General features: G+C 32.0%; 1 protein-coding gene across 1 annotated transcript; it reads left to right on the top strand.

The window, feature by feature from the left end:
- Nucleotides 1-458: 458 nt before the first annotated feature.
- On the top strand, nt 459-19,870 carry LOC108911599 (vitamin K-dependent protein C; the record flags this gene model as incomplete). The annotated part of the gene is made up of 3 exons (XM_018716576.1): nt 459-599; nt 7,409-7,655; nt 18,674-19,870. Coding segments are annotated over 3 exons (657 nt in total), but the record flags the coding sequence as incomplete, so codon positions are not given.
- Between the last annotated feature and the right edge of the window lie 3,188 nt (nt 19,871-23,058).

The following is a 23,058-nucleotide window of genomic DNA, read 5'->3' as shown; positions in this document are numbered from 1 at the left end:
GTATTGTAAAAAATTTAATTACAAACATTTTTTTCCTTTTCCATTTTCGCCTAAAATCAACTCTTAAAAAGATACATAATTAAATAGGAAGAAAAATATGACATTTTTCCAATTTTTTTAACATATTGTGCCTTCAAAAGTTAAGCCCACGTTTTTTTTATGCGCATAGAAAAATGTTCATTTCTAGTAAACAGATACCGCCTGGTCTACAATTAAATACTGTTTCAAGTAGTTATACAGGTCTTGCTTTCATAGCAGATCAGCCACTATCAGTTTGACCATATTGAAGACTATTCAGTAGCAGTGATCATTTTTTTAAGTTTGAAAAGACCAATTCTTCAGCTTTTGAAAAAATTAATTATATCTGGAGAATTTAATTAAAATAATAAATACCACCTCCCAAACTTATTAAATACTTTAAGAGAAGTCAATAGATGTCCTTATAAAATTTTAATCTTTTAGTTTCGAGAAAATTCGTCGCCACCGCCGCCCACTGCATAATTTCAGCCGGCTTAAAGGACATCCTCGTTTATTTGGGAGAACTTGATACCCAGGACACGGGAAAAGTTGCAGAGCCAGCCCCAGCTGAACTGCATAGGGTAAGTGTGAGTTATGACATAATTCGAAATTAAAATATATTACTGTCGGGGGACCCTGTTATCATTAATAATTTCTGTACATTTATTTAAGTGCAGTTGATATATATTCTGTAGTGGAATGGACCAGTTCCAAAACTGGGACACACACGGATATACGTTTATATATTTTAAATAGCGGTACAGTTCACTGTATAGAACCTATTCTTAATAGTTTCGTTTACAGAAAAAAATGGGAGAATAGAAAAGTCAAATTCAAAATAAATATGCCTGATTTTTTAATAGAAAACTTATTGAAAACAGTTGACTACTGTGGCATTTACAACCTGCAAATATCAACTATGTACTGTTACGCAGTGGGAAATATGGAAAAAAATTCTACGCACTCGGCTATTTCTATTTTCTATTTTTTATTATTGTTCAAATATGCTTAATTTTATGATCCTGGTGCGGTAATTTGACATATCTATGTAGGAATTTTTTAAATAGAGTGAGAACCCATCAGCCTCAATACCAAAGCAAATAATTCGGTACCTATTTAAAAATAAAAATTTTGTATCAGGCTGATTAAGCAACGAAAATAATCATGTGGCTTCACAATACTTTTCAACCTCAAACCTGAACCCAAAAACATAACCTCAAATTCATCAAACCTAACCTCAAAGTAATACAATGACTCTTTTCTAAATCAATAGGTATAATTACTTGAAAACTATAATTTTGAGCTTATATTTCCTAATTCTAAAGCCATAAACTTACACCCATAAAAACCTAACCTCAAACCCTTCAAAACATAACGCAACCCTCAAAACCCAACTTCAAATTCTAAAAATTTAATCTAGAAATTCATAGAATGTATATGTTCCACACCAAAGAATAAACGTCCTTCAAAACTATTTTTTGCAAATTTTTGTATTTTTGAAGCTTCTATTCTTAAATATCTAACCTCAAATCCAAGAAACGAAGGATATTTTCCAAACCAAAGAATGTGACTCATTGGAAACTGTATTTTGGAGCTAATATTTTGTATTTCCGAAACCTCAAACCTATGCTATGTCCATAAAAGCCTAACCTCAAACCCTTGGAACTTATTCTCAAATCCACAAAAAAACTGGATATTTAGATAGATAGAGATAGATACAATTTCATTCGATAAATTATAAATATTTCAACAATTTCTGCTAAAAACTTAGACTCAAAATCTATATTGTTATTCGATGGACTACATTGCGTTATCTTTATTTATATAAGACTTAAGCCCTTTTACCGCTCAAGGTCAATGTGTCTTTAAAAGGGCTGTTTTTCTGTTTTTTATTTTTGTGTATTTTTTTGTTTATTTTGTTTTTTTCTACTAATTTTTATTTAATGTTAAAAAAAATTCGTTTTATTTTTAAATACCGACATATTATCTTTGGTGTTGAGACTGATGGGTTCTCATTCAATTTAAAAAATTCTTGTATACATATATCGAATTATCGTACCAGGATCATAAAATTAAGCATATTTTGAAGAAGCGTAAAAATGAAATTACCACTGTACGTTAAAATAGCCGAGTGTCGGTCTTATACAGAACTTTTATACTTTAACTTTTTGTATAAATTAGGAACAAAGGAGTTAAATAAATTTATAGATGATAGGTACACATTGAAATTCCTTCATAAAATGTTTACGCGCTCAATAAGCTATTTCTGTCTAAATACTGAGCTTTTACTGAGAGATAGACACTATAAAATGTGTACACCCACACCACAGCTTAATAATATGCAGCTAGAAGAGTCCCTGTCGGCGCCTTTGATGTGGCGGTCGAGAACCAAACGAGATGGAATCGTGCTAACTCTGTCAGATTAAGCGGAATAGTCGGGGCTGGATTAAAATAATTGTTATTATTGAAATAAAACATTTAGTTTCTACCTGACAGTACCGTAGTAGGTAATTTTAATAATATGAAATTTGAATTAGAATATTACGTGGTATGACATTAAAAGTAGAAAATGGGTATTTTAGGTAGGTAATAGGTTTTGTACTTGGAGTTAATACGGATTATTAAAAGAAAACTTGAAGAGTAATTAAAATTCCTTGTTGTAAGCTCCTATTTACTAACGTAATCGCGTTTTTTTTCGAACAAAAAATCGTAATATCTCGAAAACGGTAGATTTTAGAGAAAAGTTGCATATGAACATTTTTGTTCAGGATACCCCAAAAAACCCATTAAAATGTATTTCGAGCGAAAAAATCGAAAATTACGAATTTGTTTAACAAAACATGCGGATATGTTTCAAGGGTCATTTTTTTAGTAAGATTATGAAAAAAAATCGAATGAGAATCATGTTCCTAGCCTAGCGGGAGAGCAACGATACGGCCTGGACTAATACTTATACATATTATAAAATATACCTACAATATAATATACAAAAAAATATAATAACATAATATATAGTATTAAAAATATAATCATTACAGATTTCTCCATTACTATAATTTTATTTTTTGAATATTCCTAAAATTTTGGTTTATAGTTTATAACGTATAATAAATTCTAACCCTTAAATATAACCTAAGTACAAATTCTTTCGGATGACTAAAAGGTAGTCTTTTAATTAATTCAAGAAATGTGCTACAAATGTTATTTTTTGTGGATAATTGTTCAAAATTATCTTGAAATATCTTTTCAGTGTTACAAATGAGCTCAACAATGTTATCGTTTGGCATTTGCAATTGTCCAAATAAAGTATCTTCATTTTCATTATTATATAAAATAAAAATAAATCAACGAAATTATACCCACGCCTATGATTGCAATTCTTACTACCCGTTGTCGTTACTCGCCTGAACGAACGCTAAAGCCGTCTTTTCCGCTGGAAGGCGTGGCATAAACGCTGCGCGACGAAATCGACGCTAACCGTTCCCGCCAAGACAGTTGGGGAGCTGTATAAGCTGTGCCCACACAAAATTCGTACAACTTTAAAGTTTTTTACGTTGATATGTTCAAACATCCTCGACATTTGTAACCCAGATCAAGAAGAACCCGCAGCAGAAGTGACAAAGAGAGGAGACCTTAATAATAGGGTTCAGAGAGCGAATGAGCTCCAGTTCTAGTCTTGTAACGCACACAATCGCGAGTAAGGTGAATTTGACCAAGCTGTAGATGGTGTTGGTTTTTGCCATCAACTTACTTACGTTTATTTAGAATATTTCTTGCACAGAAAAAATGCTTTTAACATTTAATCTCAGTTTTCGCGTAAACCGCAATATGTACTTTATTACACACATAGTTTACTAAAGATATTAGTTAAATTTAAAGAAAAACACTGTCCGTGAAAATAACAAATCGATACATAAATCAACCTGACAACCCAACATGAAAACATAAAATTATGCGTTCAATATTTAGTTGAGGTTAGTATGAAAAAGTAAAAAGTACCTCACAGCAATTTGCAGCATAATTTAAATAGTGCAGTAATTTTGCATAGTAAATTAATCAAGAAATTTTGAATATAACTTTCATAAAATTTTAAATAAAAATATCAAGACTTACCAGTGCTAAAGTGCTCACATTGATCAAGTATTGTAGTCAGTGTTCTGGTTTGCTCTAAAATGATGGTTAATCAAAAAACCTTTTAGAATTTATTATTTGTTGTAGTATGATAGACAGAAATATTGATGTATTAACGTAATAAATTGTGTGAAATATGTGAAAATTAATCAAATGTATAAAATATAATGAAAATTTAAACTTATATTGCAAAATGGCTGATGGTTACAGTACAGGGTGATTCACTATATTTTGACCCCCCCTTTAACTTTTTTGTTTTAAGAGATATAAAAAAATGTGAAATATAAAAGTTGCACGAGTTTTTATGAATTTTTCGACAATGATAGTAGAAAAACAAATCAAGTCCAAACAAAATGGCCGCGGATGTTAACTTTGTTAAGTTAAATGGAACACCCTGTATATTTTTACATATTTTTATAGAACGTTCCCTGTTGAGCATAGTCATGTAGGGTTTGTTGGGTCCATCTCTAACAATAAGCGAGATACTATTAAAAAACGAAAAGAAGGTTTTTTATTAAGAAAATAAGACATCTTGTAATAATTGTTAAACTTATTTCGGACATTTCTGCCTTTTTCCAATTACGTAAGGATTTACGGATTTAGTTATAATGTATTTTGACAGAACGGTCCAAATTGGGTATAGGTATTTCAACTACATCTCACTAATTAGGCCGTGAGAAGCCTAATTACTGATGGACAATGTTATATGATAGGCCGTGACAGTGACAGGTAATGTCATGACAACATTGTTATTGTTTGACAGTTTATATTATTATTTAATTAATATGGGTTACACAGAAATAGAAAATTGAAATATTACAGGAATTAAAATAGAGCAAAGTTCTCCATACTCCTAATACTAAATAATTTTCTACTTCTGTGTAACCTATTTTAATTAAATAATAATACAAACTGTCAATCAATAACAATATTGTCAAGACCTTACTACTTGTCACTGTCACGACCTACCATAATATGTCCATGAGTCTATTAGACCTCTCACGATCTAATTAGTGAGATTTCGTTACATTACCTATACGCATTTTGCACCGTATCAATGTCCGATATATCAAAATATATTTTAACTAAATCTGTAAATCCTTACGTAATTGGAAAAAAGGCAGAAATGCCTGAAAGAGGTCTAACAATTACAAGAAGTCTTATTTTCTTAATAAAAACCTTCTTTTCGTTTTTTAATATTATCTCGCTTATTATTAGAGGTGAACCCAACACACCCTACATGACTATGCTCGACAGGGAACGTTCTATCCAAATATGTAAAAATATACAGGGTGTTCCATTTAACTTAACAAAGTTAACATCCGCGGCCATTTTATTTGGACTTCATTTGTTTTTCTATTATCATTTTCGAAAAATTCATAAACAATCGTGCAACTTTTATATTTCACATTTTTTTTATAACTCTTAAAACAAAAAAGTTAAAGGGGGTCAAAATATAGTGAATCGCCCTGTACCTTATCAGTATCTGGGAACTTTAATGAATCGTTTGAAAATGTTATTATATGTGTCCTATCAGATATTGGTTATGCTCAATGCAAAATTCGGATGATTATGGTTTATAGTAAACAAGAAAGTCGATGTTTAGAAAATAATTATTATATACTAAAGCGAAATGTTATTTTGTTTAAAGTATTATAATTCTTCAAATTTTCCTAATATTCGCTATTGGTGAACTATAATTTATTTTTTAAATGAATGTTTAATTTGCTGTAGTTATAGGTTATGTCTTTCTTACGAAAACCACTGAAGTGTTGACTTCTGTTTTTATTTAATTATCAGTTTCTTGTTCTAAATTAATTGCCTACATCTGTACTCTGAGTAGTTCTATACAAGTACATGGAGATTGACCACCTTAGCTTGACAGGTTTATTAACTAAACGTGTTCTGTAGTAACGAACTGTTTAAATACCTTATTTTTAAATAATTTGCTTTGTAAATATTGCAGTTTTAAACTATATGAGAGTATTTAATTTGCTGAAATTAAATTTTATTGAGGATTTTCTAAAAATTTAAAATTATATGGGATATGATTACAGGATAATTTAATTTTAATTCGGTAATTACAGTACATGGAGAGATACGTTTAATCTACAGAATGTAACTAAAAGATGTAGTTTTTTTATATAAAATTCCCCAAAAAAATCCCAAAATTCCAAATCTCTCATTTGGCAAACTCGCGCTGGCATAAACGATTACCTTTCACGGAGTCAGTTGTTCTCAAAATGTACGAGTAAAGTGCCTGATTTTATAAAAAATAGGTATCTCTGTAAAAACTTACCATTTTGTGAAATAACTTTCCGCAGACTCATTTTTATAGTAGATTATACTCAGAAATAAAATACAAGGTGATTCAGAACTTATCCAAAAAAATATTCTGGATGTACGGGAGACTCTTACAAATACAATTTTGTAAAGAAAAAATCAAAAAGGGCAGTTCGAAAATGATTTAAAAATACACTTCTCGCACGGCAGTGGAAGCCTGTCCACTGTAAAACCTGAACTTGCACAATGCGACCATGGCATGGTGGTGTTATAAAAACGGACAAAAACTTTCGCAAGGAAAGAAATAAATAGAATTTTTATAGCACTTATTTTATATCGGCAAATTCAACTGCTTTTGCCTAATTAATAAAATTAATTTGTGTTTTTAAATAATAAAATCATTTGACATACCCGATGTTACAACAATTGTTCAAAATTTTATCCACCAATGTGTAAACACATTTGGGTCCGTCTTACTCAGTTTCTACGAACTAACACAAATGTTGTCTTGCTTCACCATAACAAAAATGCTTTCCCATAATACAAATGTTGTCTTGTCTCGCCATAAATTAAAGCGATATCCATCAACGCCGAGTTGCTATACACGCAAACCATTTTTGACACTAACTACTAAAAAACTATTGTAAACACCACAGATAACAGGTAAACACTATCGCAACGAGGATTGCAAAATCGGATTTCAGTGTTCGGAGTCGCTCAGGCCACGTGGCTCTCCACGCGTATTGCGAATGACGCTAGAGACTACAGTTGTCCAGCTATGTAGTGGTTGAATGTACTATAACTTCAATATTTTTTTTCTCGGAAACTATAAGGATTTTACAAAATTTTTTTACGATATTGACTCCATTTCTAATGCCGCATCTATTCCCAATTTTTTTTGGATAAGTTGTAAATCACCCTGTATATGTACACAATTAAGAGGTTCACCTTGTATAAACATATTAATATTTTTTAGGTTCGAAAACGGATAGTTCATCCCAAGTTTCAGTTTAGAGCCACCCAACCAGATAGGTTCGACGTGGCTCTGCTGGAGTTTGTGACCGAAGCTGGGTACGCCCTCCATATAACTCCCATCTGCTTACCCGATTCGGATTTAACACTGACTGGAAGAACCGCCGTGGTAGCCGGTTGGGGAAAAATTCAACCTTCGAACGAACTCATGGGTACCAATGTTCTAAGAAGTGCTAAAGTTCCTATTTTAGGTAAATTCACAACACTTAATTTTTCAGAAAATTATTAAAACTTTGGAATCTCAAGAAGATATGACGCATATATCCAAATGTGTGAGACGAAAATATATCTATAACTTTTTCAGATGTATTTCAGAAAGCGTCAATTGTATTTCAGAATTGTCAGAACATGAAATTGTATTTCAGATTAATCATCTGTGTTTCAGAAAGTATTAAATATATTTCAGGAATCGTCAAATATATTGCAGAGAAAAAATGAGTTAAGGTCCAGAACAGATAGGTACATATTTTATATAAACATAAACATAAAATGTTTCTTGTAAGTAAAATAAACTTTAAGTATAATGATTATAAGCCTAAAATAATTAAGTAATAATTAGGTTTATTTTGTAATAAAAATTCTTTTCAACGAGGCAGAAATAATCGAATAAAACGGTAACAAAATATTACTACGCAACATATACAGAACTTATCCAAAAAAAAAATTCTGGATGTACAGGGGACCCTTACAAATACAATTTTGTAAAGAAAAAATCAAAAAGGGCAGTTCGAAAATGATTTAAAAATACACTTCTGCACGGCACTGGAAACTGGTCCACTGTAAAACCTGACCTGACACAATGCGACCGGCATGGCGGTGTGATAAAGACAGACAAAAACTTTCGCAAAGAAAGAAATATGTAAATAGAAATTTATAGCACCTATTTTATATCGGCAAATTCAACTGCTTTTGCCTTTATTAATTAATAAAATTAATTTGTGTTTTTAAATAATAAAATCATTTGACATACCCGATGTTACAACAACAATTGTTCAAAATGTTATCCACCAACGTGTAAACACATTTGGGTCCGTCTTACTCAGTTTCTACGAACTACACAAATGTTGTCTTGCTTCACCATAACATAAATGCTTCACCATAAATTAAAACGATATCCATCAACTCCGGGTTGCTATACACATAAACCATTTTTGACACTAACTACTAAAAAACTATTGTAAATACCACAGATAACAAGTAAACACTCTCGCAGCGACGATTGCAAAAGAGGATTTCAGTATTCGGAGTCGCTCAGGCCACGTGGGCTCTCCACGCGTATTGCAAATGACGCTAGAGACTACAGTTGTCCAGCTATGTAGTGGTTGAATGTACTATAACTTCAATAATTTTTTTCTCGGAAACTATAAGGATTTTACAAAAAATTTTTGTACGATATTGGCTCCATTTCTCATGTCGCATCTATTCACAAATTTTTTTGGATAAGTTGTGAATCACCCTGTATGAAATGATTTTCATTATAAAGGGTGTCCCAAAAATGATGCAAGAAGTACTTTTGATACAAAATAAAGGTTTTTAATAAAAAATTTTTAATTTTTTATTGATTCATAAAGTTACAGTATAAGGTTACGTATGGAATAGCATATCGGGTAAATGGCCTCCACGGTTTTGCTGGCACTTTTTCGTCGAAATTTTCCATGACTGTTTTGCATAAATGTGGCTGAATTTCGTTGATATACCGCTTAATTTCCTTCTTCAAGGCGTGGGTCGTGGCCTTGTTGGCATAAACTTTAGCAAAAAAAAAACAGCAAATAAAAAAGTCCAACGGCGTAAAAACGCCTGCTCTGGGCGGCCAATTCTGATCACTAAAACGAGAAATTACACGACCAAGACACGACTCATGCAATAACTGAATTGTTTCTCGAATTGGATGACATGTGTCTTGTTGAAACCACATGTCGTCTACATCCACATCTTACAATTTAGGCACAAAAAACTGGATTGTGATGTCGCCGTAGCGAGCACCATTAAGTATTATTGCCTGACTAGCCGCATTTTCAAAGAAGAATGGTCCGATGATGATTCCAGCTCAGAATCTGTACCAAACAGTGACACGTTGTGGATGCATTTGTTTCTCAACAATCACTCGTGGATATTCTGAACCTTAAATGCGATTTTGTCACTGCGTGGTCAGTATGCTTCAGTTCTTGAGTCATTGAACTTTATAAGCATGAAGATACAAATCTTTCATGTGAATACGCTGTAGAGAGCTTCTCGAAATGTCCAATTCTTGACCACGATACCGAATTGATAATCCTGGACTCTCAGCAACACTCTCACAAATTGCTTCGATGTTGTCGTATAACATACCCTAGGTTCGATAAAAAATAAGTAAACGTAGGTGTGGCCAAAAATATGTGATCGTCATAAGGAATATCTACGTTGTGTGTATCTATTTTTATATTGACCGGAAGGCGCTGGCTACTAACTTTTTTAGAGGGGATGTATGGTTTTATTTTATAAAACAAAGACAGAGTAAATATACCTAACTTTATTATTTAGGTACAACAATCTTCAAATTAAACATGTGACAAATAGAAAGAACAACAAAAACATTAACAACCATTAAACATAGAAGAAGAGTGCCAGGCTCACCTAGAGCTCCCGCGGGGAGAGAGCATGGCAGAGAAACCCACGATCGTTGCTCTTACCACCCAAATATAAATACAAAAACAACCACTAACCAAAGGAATAAATTAAGATCCTTTGCTAATGATAAATAAGTCTTGTCCCATTTAATGTGTCACTAAATGTCATCTGTTAACCCCATATTAGTCATACACACTTCCAAGTAAAACTGGAGAGATTTGGTGTTAGTTAGCCGGCAGAGCCGGAAGGTACTGAGGTCCCATAATACGGGAGGCTACTCAGCTAAAGTTGAGATTTCGGAAGGTCCTTCTTAACACTGGAGTCCCATACGGGAGGCTATCCAGCGTAATCCAGATTCATTCCGCACGGGCGAAAATGTTAGTAACTGCAACAAGGCTCGTATAGACGTGTGACATAAAGTGGACACAAGAAATCAAAGAACAACATGATCTTGTTTAAAACAAGTTAAATGTGAAATAAAGAAGTCGTTATTGCACTATCTGGGCGGTCTCGACAAAATACATATTTGAACATGTCATAAATAATGAACAACCTTAAATAATAATTGTAACAATTTTATATTAGAAAAATATACGCCCCTAAGCGTAAGACAATGAAGGCTAAACATATACAGAATTATTATCATGAGACATCTATATTTTACGAACAACGTCATCATTACAAAAACAAGTTAGCTGTAAAACAAAGGAGTCATTATTGTAAAGTCGGGGGCGCCCACGACGATATACATATTTTAACATGAAATAAATAATGAGCAATCGTTAATAATATAACAGTATAACAATTTTACCTTAGAAAAATATATGCCCTTGAGCATAAAGCAACGGAAGCTAAACATACAAAGAATTATTATCATGAAACATCTATAAACATTACAATCATAAGATTACACAGAACAATTAACAACAAAGTACTTAAAGAATATTACCTGCTAACTAATACCGGTTAAACACTTAATTTTACACTACTTTGTCACACTGCCCGCCGATCGTCTTGCTACCTATCTGCACACTGTTCTCACTTCAACTGCCTATCTTCAACTGTTTAGGCTTCCTTCCAGAAATCCCTACCTAAGCGCTTGTTTTTTGTGCTTCCTTCTATCGACCGTTAATATTACTTTTTCATTGTTGTGCAACACTCATGTAACAGGTGACGTGGAAGTTGATAAGATAAGTACGGTTTTGCACAATGTTTCTAGTCTCCCTGAATTTTTCGATTAATCTCTTTACAATTGATGAAGTAGATCACTATTCCGACCATATTTTGTACGAAAATTGCGAACTGCAATCTTAATTATTTTTAAAATATTGCTCAACAATGAAAACACGTTGTTCTAGTGTGTAGCTCCATTTTTAATAACCGTGAACTGTCAGCGGTTACGCTGTCTTTTTTTTTTTTTTTCGTTAGCGACACTTTACCGTTTGTGTAATGGCGCAAAATTCAAATCTTACGTGAATTTTGGGACAGCTGATATCACTGTTATGGCTTTATGCAATAGCCAATCAAATGGATGGTGAGATGCGCAAAAGTGAGAGATTGTACACTACGTATAAAAAGTTAAAGGATGGGGTGGTGGGAATAAAAGTACAATCTGAAGAGAAAGCGAAAACGGTAAAATGTTTGATAAACTACCCCTACCATTCAATACATAAAAAAAACAATTATTTACATAATTTATTTATCCATTAATTTATTATTTATTATTCCTCTGCTTCCTGCATCTAAAACTGTGTTTAAAATTTTTTATGTCCACTCCTTGACTTTAGCGAGAATGTTTACAAAACAAAATGAGTTCCACGGACCCTTCCTACCCTTTGACACTACACATCCGACCTTCACCGGCCAGATGAAATAAGTTGAACTGTACTGATGTACTGTGCACATCAGATATGTGTATGTAGAGTTGATTACAACGTCAATAAATTAATATCTAATTCTCTGAAAAACATTTTCTGAAACGGAATTTGAATTTTCTGACTATGAAAAATCACTCTTCTCAAATAGAATTGACATTATCTGAAATGGAATTGACGACTAGTCCGCTTTTCGATATTAAACTTACTAAGATGAAATTGAATTTAAACTTTCTGAAATACGTCTGGAAAAGGTATAGTTATTGTTTATCATAAAAAACTTGTCATATCGATGATTTTCGTTGATGATAAACATAATGATACTAGAAATAATAATGTGCCATTTCTTCTCCTTTATAACCAAAAGATTGTCTTTCAGATTAGAAATGAGCGAGTATTTAGGTACAAGTAATGTTTGAAGTAAATTTCTCAGATAAATTAGGACCCAGATTTTTTAGAATAAAAAGGCGTCATTTCGTTTCATGTTGGCAAATTTAATTTCAAAAGGCGTTATTAGTATTTCAGATTAGTCAGTTCCATTTTAAGGAATGTTAATTAAACTTTACCACGTTTTCTCAAAGTAATAAAGGTATTTCGAAAGTTATTACATCAGCTGTATATTTGAAGTAGCAATAATGGAAAAATTAAATTGATTTTGGTATTTGTCGTTTTGAACTTTAAAACCCAATTTGATTTACGCCTTGGTCAATGTAATCGAATAACTACAGGGTGTTTGGAAAAGGGGGTGAAAGTAGAGCCAAAAATAGTAAAAAAAAATTCCTATAAACATTGGTCCTCCGGAGCACCGTTACTGAGATATGGCCCTCCAAAGGGGTCTCCAGTAAACTCGATTGATGAATTATGGCAACGAATTCAACAAACCTTTCAAACAATTCGTAATACGCCTGGGATTTTTGAAAGAATAAGAAGATCCTTAGCTCGGAAGGTAGAACCGTGGAAGGTGGTCACTTCCAGCACCTACTCTAATATTTTACATTATTTCCAGTTATACAATTTTTATCATTACGTTTTCACCCTTAAATTGGTTGTTTATTGTTTACGTTATTTCATTCTGACAAAATTAGTTGAAACCTAAATTACTCAAAAGCTGTAGCTTTAATCAAAATTTTGCAAGAGACCAATTCGATAGACAATTGAACATTTTACACGAAAATAGCCCGTTTGACAAAATTAGCAGTGGCGTAGAAAATATTTTTAAGCAGTACATCAAACATTGGTCTTTAGGTGCTAACTACGCATAGCAAATTTTAAATAGAAATGATCAGGCATTTTAGAATTATTGCAGACAATGTTTAATTTTACAGAAACTTTGACGCCCTGTATCTCGTTAAGGAGGCATTTGCGACCCTATGTTTATTAAGACTTTTCGTCTTAATTTTTCATGTATTACCTACCCTGTCGGCGGTTTTTTAAATCTCCCTGTATATCAATCTTGGAGTCCGTGATATTGGTCTATTACGTGGACTATCCATCTGTTAAGATTAAAAAATTGTTGACGTCAATACGATGAACATATAGATAAAACAATTGTAACATACCTACAATTTTTTTCCACACTGCCGTTCGCATCAATCTCTTTCGGTTTTCATCTCTCCAAGATATTATCACTCAATAACGAGGTGTCAAGTCAAATTGATTTAATGAATGAATGTATCCCAAGACCTTCCGGATATCGGATGCTTGCTGATGTAAAGCAATTTGTCCCTGTCTTCTTTAATAATGAGGTGTCGAATTCCGAACCATATATTCAAAACAATTTTTCGACAATTTTTTTCCAGTTTGGTAGTAATGGTAGTAAAATTAAAGATAGGTGCTTAGCGTGATTGAAAAGATCAGTAAATATATTATCAAAGTACATAGTTCCTATCTTTTTTAATAGTAATGTCGTGTGTCGAATTCAATACTACCTATACATATGCAACAATTTTACTAGTTCAGCAAAATTAAAGAGAAGCGATTAGCATTATAGTCCAATTAACTAAGCCTTTAAATCGAAATTTTGCCAACTTGGCTGAATTTTTGATATGAGTTAGTTTAAGGTATATTATAACAATAAGTGAGACTAATTTTTTGTTCAACCCCCGGCCAAGGGTGGAAAAAGATAAAACAAAGGGCTTTTTCAAGATAACTCAAAAAGGGTAAGAGCTAGAAAAAAAAGTTCATGAAAGTTGTAAAGCAGACAATTCTACATAAAAATGGCCTCTTAACTTTTTCTTGTACTATTACAATTAACAGAGTTAGGGAGGCTAGAAGTTAAGGGAAGATTTCAGAAATTTAAAAAAAATCATAACAAACAGAAAAATGATTGAATTTTGTAATTTTTTTTTTCAATCTGCTCTAAAATATGTAACTTTTCTTTTCAGAGAAATAGATATATTTTTTAATTTTTAATAAGAAAGTTATAACAAAAAATCAAATTTTTAATCGTTAATTTTAATGATTTAACAAAATTAAATTTCTGAAATCTTCCCTTAATTTCTAGCCTCCCTAACTCTGTTAATTTTAATAGTACAAGAAAAAGCTAAGAGACCATTTTTATGTAGAATTGTCTGCTTTACAACTTTCATGAAAAACTTTTTTTTCTAGCTCTTACCCTTTTTGAGTTATCTTGAAAAAGCCCTTTGTTTTATCTTTTCCCACCCTTGGCCGGGGGTTGAACAAAAAATTACTCTCACTTATTGTTATAATATACCTTAAACTAACTCATATCAAAAATTCAGCCAAGTTGACAAAATTTCGATTTAAAGGCTTAGTTAATTGGACTAATTAGGTTCAAAAGATAATAAATAAATTACAAAATTATATAGTTTCTGTCTTTCCTAATAGTAAAACAATGTAGTATGTCGAATTCCACAGCATTTTTCGACAAAGTTTTTCTAATCTGGTAGTAACATTAAAGATATACGGTTAGCGATAAATTAAAGTCCCTTTTTGTGCAATAAGACGATGTGTCGAATTCCACGTCATATAGATATCACAATTTTTGGACAAGGCTTTTTCAATCAATAGTAAACTGAAGAAACGCAAATAATATTAGATGCAAATGATCCCAGTCGTTTCCAATGGAAACGGTGTGTCGAATTCCACAGTTTGTCAGTAGAAGCAAAACTAAATATACACGATTATCGTTAGATTCTAAATATTAATAGGTAAGTGCTTTGCAAAATTACAAAAGCCTTCTTTCATTTCCATGCAGAGACTACAATTTTTTGACAAAATCCTTTTATTTTGGTGGCGTCTTCAAAATTGAATATTCTCTAACTCTTGGAGGTGTAAATAGGTACAATTTCTAACACTATAGTATTTTTGTGTGGGCGGTAATTATGGAGGAGGTTTTTGGTGAGGTAGATAACGGTACTAAACTAAAGAAGCGCGAATAGTGTGAGATTCAAAAGATCAGTAAATAAATTACCAAATTACACAATCCTTGTCTTTTCTAGTAAGTAAACGTACTGGACAACTGTACAGACAAAAATTTTTCGAAAAAGCTTTTTCAATTTGGTAGACAGCTATAATAAAACTAAAAATGCGAGATTTCCGTTAATTTCAAAAGATTAGTAAATAAAGTCCTAGGATTTAAAAAAAATATGACGGTGCCGAATTGAATGCTATATAAACACAACATTTTGAAAAATCTTTTTCAGTTTTATAGCTTCAGTAAAGAAGATGCTGCGATTAGCGTTAGAATACAAAGATTAGTAAATTACCTACCGTACCTTTTTTAAATATAAAACAGTGCTGCGTATCGTATTAAACATAGACGATTAGCATTAGATTAAAAAGATAGTAAATATCTTACAAACTTAATAGATATGTCTTTATAAATAAAAATAACTTTTAAGTATGGTAGCAGTAAAAGTAAATCTAAAGATGCAATTCCCTTTAAATCCAAAATATTAGTATAGATGAATTATAGTCACTGTCTCTTTTAATACAACAGTTTGAAAAGTAATTTTCCAGTCGTAGCAATAAATATAGGTATTATCAATTAGCACACAACTATTAATATTAATAAATAAATAAATTACAGCAATCGATAATGAGCCAGAAAATCGAATTCTACGTCATTTGAAACTTTTTTTAAAAGGCTTTCCTTTTTGTAGTAGAAAGATAAATGATTAGCCTTAAATTAGTAAATAATTTGCAAAGTTACAGTTACTGTCCCTTTTAATAATAAGGCAGTGTGTCGAACTCAACACCATACAATGCACAATTTTTTCACAAAGCTTTTCCAGTTCGTTGGCAATCGTAAAAGTAAATATAAGTAATTAGCACATTCAGAACAGTAGTAAATAAATTACAAGATTACGAAGTTTCGGTCTTTTTAACAATTGACGTATGTTGAACCGAACATAGACAATTTTTCTTTCATCTCTAATAATTAAAGGTGTTGTTGTTTGAAATGCCACTCTTGTTCTGTTCATTAATTCTTCAAGGATATTGGATCTTTCCTTATAAATAATATTTTTTAAGTAGCCTCATAACCAAAAATCAGGTGGTGCAGTATCGCAAGCTCGAGCGGGCCAGCGAATGGGTCCATTTATCCTAAATCTACATTTTCATTTCTTAGATTAAAACATTTTATCAAATTGTATTTGTCTTCATTTGAGTAAAGACCCACTGATCTGTGTTAACACGTTTATTAATGTTAAAAGTCAAACACAAAAAAGTATATATTTTTGGTACATATGCATTTTTAGGCCTCTTTCCGTTTTTGAAATAAAATATAGTATGTTTCATAAAAATAAACAAAAGTTGTGGTCATATCAGAAGAACTAAAAATATTATCTTTAGACCATCGAATGTATCTCAAAAAAGTGCCTGTAGAATGTTCAAACCGTTTTAAGATATCTTGATAGTAGAAGTAGAAAGAAATGGTAACAGATAGAGAGATGCGATTTGCGTCATTGTTATTTTCTCGAAAAAAAAAGAGCTCTGTACTCGTCTATCAGATTTACTCTATGACAGATTCGCAGTAACCCTTGAAAAACGAACAAATTGAACCACCCGGTACTAGCTTTATGAATGAGATGGTGTGTCAATTTCTACATCATAATTTTAGAAAACAATTGTGAAATATACCATGCCTTCTTTCACAAAGTTTTTTCAGTTTGTTGGTAGTAGTAAAAGTAAATATAAGTGACAAGCAGATTCAAACATTATTAAATGAATTACTAAATTACACAGTCAATGTTTAATACATAACAATTATGCGACAAAATTTTTCCAGTTTGGTTGTTGCAGAGAAACAAGATATAAGTGATTAGTCTTTAATTCAAAAGATTAGTAAATAAATTTCACAGTCCCGTCTTTTTAACAATGATATGGTGTGTCAAACTTTGCATCATACACAGAAAACATTAAAAAAAGTTTTCGAGTTTCATAGAAGTAGTTATAACCGTAAACCAACTACGATTAAACCTGTGTTTTTGTTAAATAAAATGTCTCAAATTAAATGCTACCTTCCTCTTTAAACGGGTTTATCTAAAAAAATATCTATTTTATGGATATTCAACAAGTATACCTTTTTTACGTAAAATACCATAAATTCTTATAAAATGATGGAAAATTTGGGGTATAGTGTAACAAAATTTTTTTTTCTAGAAATTTTGGTGGGGGGTGCTTTGCCCCCGGGCCCCCATAATTATTATCGAGGATTTCATATTATCATTCAAAGCAGCTTCAAAAATTATAGATCCAGCCAAAAAATTTTCAAAATTTATTGAAAAATACAAAAGTTACAGCAAAAAAAACATTTTTAATTCTCAACTTCAAGAGCTAATAACTCTACAGGGTGAGCCCGGGGGAAAAATTTTTATATGAACTTGTGACATTATTTTCTCATTATCTATCTATATTCGAGAGATTACCCACCATTTCCGGGACACCCTATATACAATTTTTTTTTATTTGATAGGTATTAATTTAATAAAAAAATATTAAGATTAAATTCACTAAAATTAAAAAAAAAATAATTATGTCATCATATGTCATCATACTCACATATAATTTTTCTAAAAGTTGCAATACCTATATCATAGATCATTTGAAAACCAATAAAAAGTTTATGATTCAACATATGCATTCCATTAAAACGTCTCAAGCTTTCAATAATATTTTTTTGTTTATTTTATTATAAGGGATGGTTTTTAAGGGTTGCAACTTTGTAATGAGTCGTAAGCTTTCTAATGAATAACAAATGAAATGCAATATTTTAAACTGTTACAATCTTTTTTTCTAATTTTTTGGCCATGGAAGAGTAGTTTTTAAGGATCTTTAAGGTTGAAAAGTAATTAAATTTTATAAATTATATCAAAAAACATGAAAGGAACTTTATCCAACATATTTGAACACATTGAATCTTTAAAATACGTAAATCTGCGACTTTCGCATTTTTTTCGTACAAAGGTAGTTTTCACCCCCAAATAGAAAAAAGCACACATCTAGACAATATAACTTTTGAAGTGGGGGTTCAGATGAGCTTGTATGCTAATTTTCAGTAAAATCCATGGTATCCGAAAAAATTAGGAGCTTATTTTCACCTTCAGTGACTGGACTACTTGATCATTTTTTGATTAAAACTTCTTCAGTTTGATAGTAACAGAGAAACTAAAGACACACCTCGAGACAAACGTATAGTGTTAGATTCAAAAGATTTGTAAAATAATTACGTAAATTATGCATTTAAAAAAGTTTATCTTTTCCAGATATTAGAGAGTGTATGACGTGGCACCGGATAAAGCAGATTACTGTGGATCTGCGTGAAGAGATGCTTTGCGCGGGCCACGAGAATGGCAAACACGATGCTTGTCTAGGGGATTCAGGAGGGCCGCTTATCGTTCTCGAGAGGGGCCGTTGGACGCTGGCCGGCATCACAAGTGCGGGGTTCGGGTGTGGGGAACCCCACCAGCCCGGAATATACCACAAGGTGCCCGTCACGTCGGATTGGATCAAGTCTGTTATAAACAATACGTAATTAATCACAAGCTTAATTACGTACGTTAGAATAATTTATCTGTTTCATCGTTATCGCTTTATTAATTTTCTTATGTTACACTTATGGAATAGTTTATCAATTTAACAGAAAATATCAAAACCAGTAACTTAACGTGAATGTCAGTAATAAAAGTATCGTTATCAGGGGAAACAGATTATGCCAATTTAGTTTATTATTATTTAATTACAGATTTATTTACAGAACCGATCATGAAGAAGTCAACATTTGTTTGAAATAATAACGTCGTTGGTTTTAATTTTCCATTTCTTTTATAAAAACTAAAGTAACTGATCCGTAAATTAGTTTATTGTCTTCCAAAGTGCCGATAGAAGTTAGTAGACACCAAGTAAACATAAAAAAAGTAAAAATGTTGATGTTTGTCAGATGTATAAATTCACCATGACCACAAATTAATGTATTGTAGTTTAATGAGGTATTAAAGACGAGCAAAGAAAGCGATACACAAGGCGAGAGAGACAACCTAAGTCATCAAACTCTCATTTTATTTAAAAGTATATACCAGTAAAATAATTTTTGCATATATCAGTATTTTGCAAAAAAATCAACTTGATTGCTAGAGAATATGATCTCCTAAAATTAGTCCAGATTTAATATCTAATAATTTACATTAGCTGATATAAAAGACCAAATAATTGGAATACGCATGTACGTGGTCACCTTTCTCTAATTATTTCGTTTCTAAGTAACAAAGGTAACTGGAAAAATCGGTCTGTAAACATAATTACTATTTTTGCTTGAAAGATGTATAAGCTTAATTGAGTAATTATTAACAAGGTGCTAATGGATACGAATTGCTAATATTTTTGTGTCAAAATAAAAGAGTTTGTATCCTACTCTAATGTATTTATTATTTATGATATATTAATGTGATTTGTTTAGTTATAGAATATATATTGTGATTGAGAAATTTATTTATGTTTATTTATTAAATAAAATTTTACAAATTGGTGTTTTCTTGAAACAATAGAATTTAAAAAATATTTTTCCGAACAAGATTTAATTAAGAAATTATAGTCAGAACTTAATTCTGAAGGAATAATAATTAAATTTTGAATTGATTTCATTGAATCTAATCCTATTTTCATGGATATTTTGTTAATTTAAGTTTTATCGTACCGAGAAAGCTATTTACAAGTTTGGTGGTGATTACAATCTGATCACCTTGGCCTGTATGAACTTTATTTATTTGTTTATATTAGTAAAATTTCTATTTTGAGTCGTGCCTATAATTTGAAGCCTTTTTCCCGTTTTTTTGTTTTTTGATTTCCGTAAGGTTCAGTCTCGTAAATTTAACAAATAGGTTTACCTTCCATCGGGTTGTAAAACGTGTGGCGCCTTAATCTGAACTTAAAACCAACCCTTTACCCACTCCCCTCTTCACTGAGGCCGGGCCAACCCTCAACCTACGAGACTTTATAGGCACCTTATCACCCTGTATGAAACCAGGTGGTAGCAAGCTTTCAGAGAATTTTATTTATTTCACTTTATTTCGCTTTATTTACCTTCAAAAGTCACTGCACTTTTCTTTATACAAATGAAGTTACAAAAACTAAATAGACAGTAGTTAGAATATTCTTAAAATACGCAATTCAAAAATATCTATTATTAAGTACTGGAGTGAACAAGTAATTTTGATAGAAAACTCAGGCTTTCAGTTAGAAGTTCTACATTTTTTATTGATTCAGACAGTACAAATGTACAGTATAGGGTTACATATGGAATAGCATATCAGGTAAATAGCCTGCACAGGTTTGCTGGCACATACGCAACACTGTTGTCAAAATTTTCCATGACCGGTTTACATAAATGTGGTCAAGGCGTGAGTGGTCATGAGCTGGGTGGTATAAACCTTAGAGGTCAAAAAAAACTCAAAAGAAAAAAGGTCTAACGGCGTTAAATCGCATGATCTGGACAGTCAATTCTGATCATCAAAACGGGATATTACACGACCAGGAAATGACTCATGCAGTAATTGAATTGCTTCTCGGGCTATATGACATGTGGCACAGACTTATTGAAGCCACATGTCGTCTACATCCGTATCTTGCAATTTAGGCACAAAAAAGTGTATTATGATGTCGCGATAGTGAGCACTATTAACCTTTATTGCCTGACCAGTCGCATTTTCTAAGAAGATTGGTTCGTTGATACCTCCAGCCCAAAATCCGTACCGAAAAGTTACACGTTTTGGAAACATGTGTTGTTAGGGCTACAAATATTATTTAAGTTTGAGCACTCTATAGGACGTTTCAAATTTCGAGGAATAGCACTTATTTCTTCTTGCATCCACGTATGTACCTACCAGAAATTTCAATTTCTATAAAAACTTTTATCTTGCTGTTGTTAATGATTACTAGACCTACCTGTGGATTAAAATAACGTCACCAAAATCAGATTGGCCATCCATTTGTAGTGGTGCATTAATTTTTAATTAGCGTATTTTTTAAATATTTTTTTGACAGTCGTAGACAAAGTATAGCATCCCAACTCGAGGGTTATAGAAATTATTCATTTAGCAGTGGTGGCTTGCCAGGTGACGCAAGTGACTCTCCGCCTCACCTAAAATTTCCGTTTGGTTGTGCAATTTAAAATTATTAATAAACGTATACTATAAGCAAGTGACGTGGATCGAAATCGGTCTGTATTCCGCTTCTCTTCATAGCGTTGTTTCCGGTGGTTTTCATAGCAACGAGGCGGCCAACACGTGAGTAAACTACGGCGTGGGGGAACGAGTGACGCGGAAATTGAAGCAGCATTGTCATCGCCCAACGTCCATCGCCTGCCTTTAAACAGTTTATACGATACGTCGCCCCGTGCATGATTATAACGGTTCTTTATTAATATTTTGTTTTGCATCAATAATATTTCACTGGAATCGCAATTTTCTAGAGGGAAAATTGATATCAAAAAGGATGTTTTTAATTACGAGACCTGTACCTTCTCTCGATGATGAAAAAAGGGGGGAAGTCAAAAGACAATGTGTACGTTCGGAAGTTTTGGAATATTTGGAAGGAATGGTATTGGGAGTATAAGTGGTTGTGTGTTGTGTGGAAGTGTTTATTTAAAAAAACTTTTCTTTATGCCATATTTAATTGTGGGTGTAAAGTCGGGCGTGTGGAATAAGGAGGGATTTAACAATTTTGGCAACGTCGTTACCACGAACCTTCTTTGGTGTGCGTTAATGTTTGCAAAAAGAAGTCCACGAGCCGAACTAATATTTTTAATTTTTATAAAATCTAAATGAAAATCCTTCTCAGTTTTTTCGGTAATATTGCAAATGCAACTAAACATTTCCAGATTCATTTAAAGCCGTTTGACCCTGAAAATTTTCGCCTGCGGCGTTTTTTTTCTCTTTAGTCGATCAATTCAATATACTTCACCTATTCTCAACGTCACGATCCGCCACTGTCATTTAGTTTATGCCAAACTACCCCAATGGGAAATGACTAGTCTGTTTAGAAATGAAAGAGAGTAATAAAAGCTTATTATGTATGCAAATCGTAAATAAATGTAGTACTGGTGCTTATATTCAATATTTTTATATAGCAGGTGGCTAAAATTTAATCCCCGACAATCCGTCTTTGTCTATGCCGCTTCAATTTCTCGGTCCATTTCTCTTATAAGTAAACAATATAAAAACAGCATTTCAAAACATGAGGCTACTTTAAGCATCATAACCGGGTTAAGAGGGTTTTTAGTAATTCAAATAAAATTATTCAATATTATTATCAAAATATTTATTTAAATTTAATGAATAGACTTTTATTCCACACAAAAATATATGTATTTTGAAAATTCAAATTATGGTGAGTAAATGTAGTGTTGTATAAATGTACAATAAAGAAAATAAAAAAGTAGGTATATTAAAATTCATCCTCTGAATATTCTGATGAATTATCTTCGTCTCCTAGATTGATAACGATAGGTTCCACAGTAACGTCAATTAAATTATCGAGTTCCCACATTTTCTCCTCTTCTTTTTGTACATGATGTATACATCTTTGCCAGTTATCTGCAGTTACTCGTTCCAAGGAATTTTTTAACAAAATTTTCACGTCACTTAATTTAAACGTC

The sequence above is a fragment of the Anoplophora glabripennis genome, unplaced genomic scaffold, assembly GCF_000390285.2.
Source record: "Anoplophora glabripennis isolate ALB-LARVAE unplaced genomic scaffold, Agla_2.0 scaffold364, whole genome shotgun sequence".
In the NCBI taxonomy this organism is placed as follows: Eukaryota; Metazoa; Arthropoda; class Insecta; order Coleoptera; family Cerambycidae; genus Anoplophora; species Anoplophora glabripennis.
The sequence above is the reverse complement of the archived record's forward strand: the minus strand, read 5'-3'. Positions and strand labels throughout refer to the sequence as shown.